The 7,500-nt window shown below is 36.6% G+C and overlaps 1 protein-coding gene across 1 annotated transcript in view; it reads left to right on the top strand.

The window, feature by feature from the left end:
• The window catches only part of LOC144436267 (uncharacterized), a 42,555-nt gene extending 36,241 nt beyond the window's left edge, over positions 1–6,314 (top strand). Inside the window, exons 16-20 of the mRNA XM_078125013.1 lie at positions 1,210–1,356; positions 1,715–1,888; positions 2,372–2,550; positions 3,519–3,696; positions 4,485–6,314. Coding sequence (XP_077981139.1) covers positions 1,210–1,356; positions 1,715–1,888; positions 2,372–2,550; positions 3,519–3,696; positions 4,485–4,843 — 1,037 coding nt within the window. The 3' untranslated portion in view covers positions 4,844–6,314. The remainder of the gene's footprint in view (positions 1–1,209; positions 1,357–1,714; positions 1,889–2,371; positions 2,551–3,518; positions 3,697–4,484) is intronic.
• Positions 6,315–7,500: the final 1,186 nt, after the last annotated feature.

The following is a 7,500-nucleotide window of genomic DNA, read 5'->3' as shown; positions in this document are numbered from 1 at the left end:
TTGTAAAATTAACACCATTTAAGGCCAACCACTTTCATGTCATATTAGGTAGTTATTGACTTGTAAAATTAACACCATTTAAGGCCAACCATTATCATGTCATATTAGGTAGTTATTGACTTGTAAAATTAACACCATATAAAGCCAAACATTAGGTAGTTATTGACTGTTAAAATTAAAGCAAGCGGGATTCACAAGCTCCAGGAAAGTCCCGTAAAATTTGACCAACTCCTGGATACTCCTGAAAAACATATTTACCGAACAATCGACACTGCTGTCATAAAGTGTTACTAGAATAGGTGAGAAACATGTATTAAAAAGCAGATGTGTTGACAAATAAAATGTATTTCGCTTGTCAACACAGACTTACAATATCCCTTATACTTCCTAAAATATCAGGCTAGCTTATGGTCTATTGCAGCCATTGTAAATACTTACCATTAAATCATCCATGTAACAACTTTTATTCTACCATGTTCCTGTTTATACAATTTTACAATGTACTTTTGGATGTTATTCCCCCAAAATTTTCTTCCTTCAGCCAAGGAAAATATGAGTGACCTAAGGGGCAACCCTTCAGTCACGAGTAAAAATATTATCATGGCAATTTTGTACGTTTTGACTCATATTTCGAAAACAGCAGAACCAGTGATATAGACATGTATTGTTGTGACATAGAATGGTCCAGGGTATAAATTCCATATTTTTGTTCAACTTTTCTTGTGCATGGTATAATTATCGATGATATACAAGACTAACTACACTTACTGTAACAACTGGCTGTGAACCACCTAATCTTTGAAATGACTTAATAAGATGTGGTGTCATGTTTTGAAAACATCAAGTTTTATGACTGAAATCTACCCGAGACAATCAAGTTTAATAGTCTGATTAGCTGTACAAGGGCTTTGCCTGTCCAGTGCTGTTTACAGCTTAGTTGACTAGTAACGCAACAGCTTCCACACCGTTGCCTGTCCAGGGCTGTATACAGTTGAGTTGACTGGTCACAGTGATGGGTCAGTTGCCTGTCCAGGGCTGTATACAGCTGAGTTGACTGGTCACAGTGATGGTTCAAATCTTAACCAAGACCTTCACTCATTCAAACATAAATGGTATGAGCAAGACTTAAACCAACAACTATCAGCTTACATGTATAAGTTGACACTATATCCAACTGACAATATTGACTCTACAATGCATTAATTACAGTGGTACCTCCCCCACCAATCAACCCACACCATGAAGGCAACATGAGAATGCTAGAAGACGAGCTTCCTGATTGGATGAAGGGGACTGCCAAATTACTGAATGCTGGATCCGAAGGATCTGATTGGTTGGCATTAGCTGAGAAACTTGGTAGGTTTCAATATCTTTCACATTCATATCACCAGGAATGGGTTGTCAAGTAAAATGAGAATCCAACAAATAAACACAAATATGCCTGGCAACAATGACTTCATAGCAACAGCCAAATGGCAGTATAGTGACAATGATAATTAGTCAGGAGGGGTAATAAAATCAAAGAGCGTTCGACTCCCATCATGTTCCAACAAAACTACATCGCCTTGAATTCATGCCCAAAATATGCAGTTATGCTACAACGCCATCAGCATTATTTCTCCCCACCGCTTTGCTGTGTACTCACACACAGAACACTCAATCCTCTATGTACAGTTCATCTAAAACATGTTGTTGTTGTTGTTTGTTTTGCTAGGTTACAAGAAAGCCAAGATTCAGAAGTTTGCAGACGAAGTCAATCCAGCCCTGGAGATGATAACGGACTGGATCTACAGTAGTGGTAACACTACACTGTCTATTGAGATGATGTTGTCATGTCTAGAACAGATGCACAGAGAGGATGTCATTGATGTTATTCATAAAGGACAAGGTAATTTCTCACATAGTGTTACTTTTTCCCCCAAACATACGCGTGTTATATGTATCACATACCTTCACATTTATAGTACACACTGTTGTTTTATTTGCCATACACCAACTTGTTTGTAGTACATAAGCTGGTTTTATTTATCATATACATTCTTCTGTATGGTACATATACACTTGTGTTATTTACTATGTTATATAGGTACTCCTGTAAAGTACATTAACATGTTTACCTATGACAACAAAGTTACTCTTTTATATACAAACGCTTGTTTTATTTACCATGGTCTAGCTAGTTTTATAGTACATACACTAGTATTAACCACCATGCCATGATGATGCATAAGCAAACTCTTTTATAGTATATACACTTGTTTTAAATACCCCCCCCCCCCCCCGATACCCTTTTATAGTATTTCAACTGGTTTAAGCCTTTCACATTTATTCATCGTCATTAAATGTTTTTCTGATAATGTTCTGATTTTAGAGTCATCAGTTGCTCCACCCCCTGTATTTATCAGTTACAACTGGGAAATCCAAGACGAAGTGATCCGATTACGTAATCGACTAGAGACTAGCGGTTACCAATGTTGGATGGATATTGGACAGATGGGTGGTGGAGATACACTCTATGAAAAAATAGATGAAGGCCTCAGAAATTGTAAAGTAAGTATCCAAGTCTTAGAATGCAGCTGACTTTCTCTGCTATGAAAGAAACGGTTTATTCAAAGTATATCCAAGAAGACAATCAAGAAGATGAAAATTTCCTTTTCAGTTTTGCCCCTAGTGTCCAAATTGGATTTTTACAACCACTGTGATATGATTTATTGGTATCCCGCTTTCCCTGAAAATCAATGTTCGCTTCCCTAAATATCAAATGTCTTAAAATCTTGCCAAATCTCACTATATGAAAGCTTGTTCCTGGTCCTTTTGAAATAATATAATAAAATAAAATGGGTTTATTTTCCCATAGAGTGAACACAGTAGTTGGCAGCCATATTGGATTCGGTGGCCATATTGGATTCTAATATGGCTTAATTTTGATGTAATTTTGTTCTTCTGTATTTAAAAAACTTTGTATATTATCCTGTCATTTTTTTTCTTGATTTGTACTTAGAATGAGTTGGAGTTTTCTTGCACAAAGTATCAGAAAAAGTGTAAGCTGTTGATTTCTGAGGTGCATTCTACAACCAATGATAGGCTAGCAGGAAAATAGAATTAGTGACAAAGAGGGAAATTAAACAATGAATTGAGTTTATTATCACTTGGCACAACAGACTGGAAGGACAGAGACTTGTATTCCATTACATGGTTTGATAAGAAAAGTTCTGTAGACTCTTTATGTGTACATGAAATGTTGGGGGGAACTTGAAATTTGTTTGTGAATGTGAATTATTATGTAAAGAGGGCCATACAACTGTTCTTATCAAATGAATGTAATACGCATCTCTGTTAGTAATCCAACCCATTTGTCTACTTTCTCTGTTTCTGACAAGTTTTGCTTGTTCATGCTAACTTGTCACTGGTTGTACATTCATAGCATTCTGGAACATTCATATTGTTTCTATTCTCTATTGATAATAACCCTTACAATATCAGTTATTAATGTTGTTTACCTTGTTCATATATTACAGGTCGTGATAGCATGCATGACACCAAAGTATATCGTATCTCACAACTGCAACCGTGAAGTCAGCCTGGCAGATTTACTGAAGAAACCAATCATTCCAGTCATGTTTCAGAAAGTGAATTGGCCACCCCCTGGTGGTATGTCACTTGTGTTCTCACAGCTACTGTATGTACATCTCAAAGGTTAGTATATTTCATTTGTTCCAAGTCAGGGGCGGCCCCCACTGGTGGCATGTCTTGTGTGTTCTAACAGTTACTACATGTACATCTCAAAGGCTAGTGTATTTCATTTGTTCTAAGTCAGGGCTGTACACGCTGTCCTAAGTCAGGACTGTACACTCTGTCCTAAGTCAGGGCTGTACTATGTCGTAAGTCAGGGCTGTACAATGTCCAAAGTCAGGCTGTACACTCTGTCCTAAGTCAGGGCTGTACACTCTGTCCTAAGTCAGGACTGTACACTGTCTTAAGTCAGGGCTGTACAATATGTCCTAAGTCAGGGCTGTACACTCTGTCCTAAGTCATGGCTGTACTATGTCGCAAGTCAGGGCTGTACAATGTCCAAAGTCAGGCTGTACACTCTGTCCTAAGTCAGGGCTGTACACTCTGTCCTAAGTCAGGACTGTACACTGTCTTAAGTCAGGGCTGTACAATATGTCCTAAGTCAGGGCTGTACACTTTTATAACTCAAGGCTGTACAATGTCTTAAGTCAGGGCTGTACAATATATTGTGAATCAGGACTGTACAATGTGTTCTCACAGTGACTGATATACATATTACGTACTTCATTTGTTCTAAGACAGGATTGCACAATATATCCATATTTCGCAGAAATAATTAATACATTTGTAATGAAATAAAAAAAATGACTACTCTATACCAGAAAGTTCAGTGAGACTATTGCTAACACAAACAAGTTATCAGTATGAGTATGTGGAATATTGATGGATTTGTATGTGTTGATAACATACAGGTATTGGTGGGCATGGTGGTGCTGGTATACATGCTGACTTGGAGGCCAAATACATGGAAATTATGGATCAGATTCGTCGCCATGTACAGCCAGTCTCACCAAAGGGAGTCTTACCAAGTCAACAATCACAAGCTATCACAGCACAACAAGAACAGCAGCAACTACAACATCAGCAGCAACAACAGCAACGTGTGCAGCAAGTAGGCAGTGGGATGCAGTCATCTATTTATGAATCATCACCATCCATCCAGAGTACTAGGAACACAGCAACAACGACATCACTGTCACATAGCAGACAGCAACCAAATGGCACAGAACAGGTTGCTGTTACCAGATGTACAGTGTGTTCAATACTGTAGCATGACATAATACAATATTGTCACAGAGCAGACAGCAACTGAACGGCACAGTACAAATTGCTGTTACCAGATGTACAATGTGTTCAATATTGTACCATGACACAATATCATTTTCACAGAGCAGACAGCAACTGAACAGCACAGAACAGGTTGCCGTTACCAGATATACAATGTGTTCAATACTGTGGCATGACACAATATTATTGTAACAGAGCAGCAACCAAACAGCACAGAATGGGTTGTCGTTTCAAAAGCACAGTATACATTAATATATTACCCTCCGAATAGGTCAATAAAGGTATTATTACACTACAGAAGTCATTATTGTAAACACTGATCAATATCAACGTAATATTAACCATTTTTGCTGGAGATCAACTGTAAACTTTGCTCTGAGTGAACACAGTCGTGTTTTCTATAGAAGACCTATCTGTCACTGTAATACATCATATACACCTGCTGATATCAGACAATGGACGAACGAAACCCGTCACATAGGAAAGTAAACAAATGAATTGGATTATGATTTCATTCAGTTAGGTTGCCAACATTTGAAAGCATCTTATAGAAATCACAATGGCAAGCAGTGTTACTTTTCTTTGTATATCATCTGTAGTTCACCTGCCTGGCAAGTGTTCCAAATGTTCCTATCTGAAACGATGGAAGGTTTGTACATGTGTGCTGTGTTATGTACTTAAAGACAGTGAGAGATGAAATATGGACTGTTTTATCAACTGAGTCAGTTTTCACCTCAATACTGCTTAATTATGTCATCGTTTTATTACAAACCAAAAATGTCAGCTATCAGATCAATGGGTCGCAATAAATAGGGCGCCCTCTGTCAACAATGTTGGTATTTATTTATTTTGTTTATATTGTGATGTACATAGAGAAATTTATGGAAACTGGAAAGGGGGGAGGGGTTTATAATGACTTTTTATGGAAAATAGCCAGTTTGTTTATTTTTTATGTAATTTGCATTCTGGAATCACTTTACCAGTTGCCATGACTACTATGGTTACGGAGAGGAGTTTGATAAAGAGGCATTGATCTCTAGATGCATTGCTAGTGACTTTACTCTCTAATGTTTGTCAAAAAAAACTACTGTACTTGAAAATGTGTCTATCTCGTAATACCAACCATCTTCATTGGTCAAAAGCAGTTACAAAACAAAATGTGATTGGTTATAAAAGTCCTGACCTTTCAAATATCACTTTCTCTCAGCCAATCAAAAACAACTGCTTATGCAAGATTAACATGTGTGCATTGTCAAAAGATAGAGTCTCAGTCACTGTGCAAAGTATATCACATAAAGCTATGGTTACTATAGTAGTGACATCTATTTTTTGAGAAGGTCAAAAGATATTCCTAAATTTGAATTTCGTCACAAATTTTGAAAAATGTACAAAGTATTCTTGAACTGTTTTAAAGGAAAGAAGAGAGACATGTATTATTTGTATAAAAGACAATTCCATCACTTTTTTGTAGATATAAAAAATTATTATATTATAATGTATGTGTATGTATATTTGGTTTGATAGCCACAATATATATTGTACATAAAAGCAATCTATATATATATATATATATATCACTATTTCTGTATTTAAAGTAAGTGTTTTTAAATATTTCAACTAGATCACATTATCTCAGTGACCACAAATACTTTGCAGCAATACCTATATTTTACTGTTTTCTAAATGTTGTGAATGTAGTTGGCTGGCTAGCTAGCTGTGATATGATGTCCTCTGTTGTTTCAGCCATTTCTTTGTATGTTAGGGCTGGTTTATCTGCTGACTGCTACCAGGGTCGGGGTGGGGGTGGGGGTGGGGTTTAAGTATGTCTATGTAGATGGTCAGCTCCAATGTGATGTGGTGTCGTCTAAATTCAGCCATTACCATGTATAATGACATGATTTAATGGAAGACAGGTTTTTTAGGGCTGGTTTATGTGATGACCATTATGACTTGTCAGTCTGGTTTTAAGACAGTGTTTAATTTTTTTTCCTGCCTTTTCCTTTCTGGTCATAGTTTTACTGGTAACAGTGCCAACTAGAGAGGCATTTAAAATTTACAAACATTTCTTTATATGTTGTGATAAGTTTTTGTCAGTCTATCCTGGTGTGTGATAACTGAAATGATGTCCATATCATGTGTCTTATTCAATTATTATCAAATCCTAGTCATTCCAGGAGCATGTCGCCATTGTTGTGTCAGTATTCTTCATTACACATTCCCATTCACTGAAAAACCCAAAAGTGTACTACCTTGCTTTGTCATGCCATAGAGGGCGCTATTCAGTACTTAAATTATTACATCCATGTATTACATCATTATATCATAATTTTGAAATTACAAAAGTTGAAATACTGACACATTTAGGACAAAATTCATGTTTATGAATTGCTTCTCAAACATTTAGCAAGTATACATTAAATTACTTAAAAGAGAATAAGGTCTTGTATTTGACACTACCCTCACTGGCATGACAAAGATACAGGTAGTCTTTACTATGTTACTTTTTTTACAGCCATTTCCTTCTCATGCACTGACTGTATTTTACCGAGACTTGTAAGACATAAAACCAAAACCACAAAATTTAGAAAAAGTACCTTGACTTGACATCATAAGGAATATGCACATAGAGGGAGACTGGTG

The sequence above is a fragment of the Glandiceps talaboti genome, chromosome 6 (assembly GCF_964340395.1).
Source record: "Glandiceps talaboti chromosome 6, keGlaTala1.1, whole genome shotgun sequence".
NCBI lineage: Eukaryota > Metazoa > Hemichordata > Enteropneusta > Spengelidae > Glandiceps > Glandiceps talaboti.
Note: the sequence above shows the minus strand (reverse complement) of the source record. Positions and strands in the feature narration are given on the sequence as shown.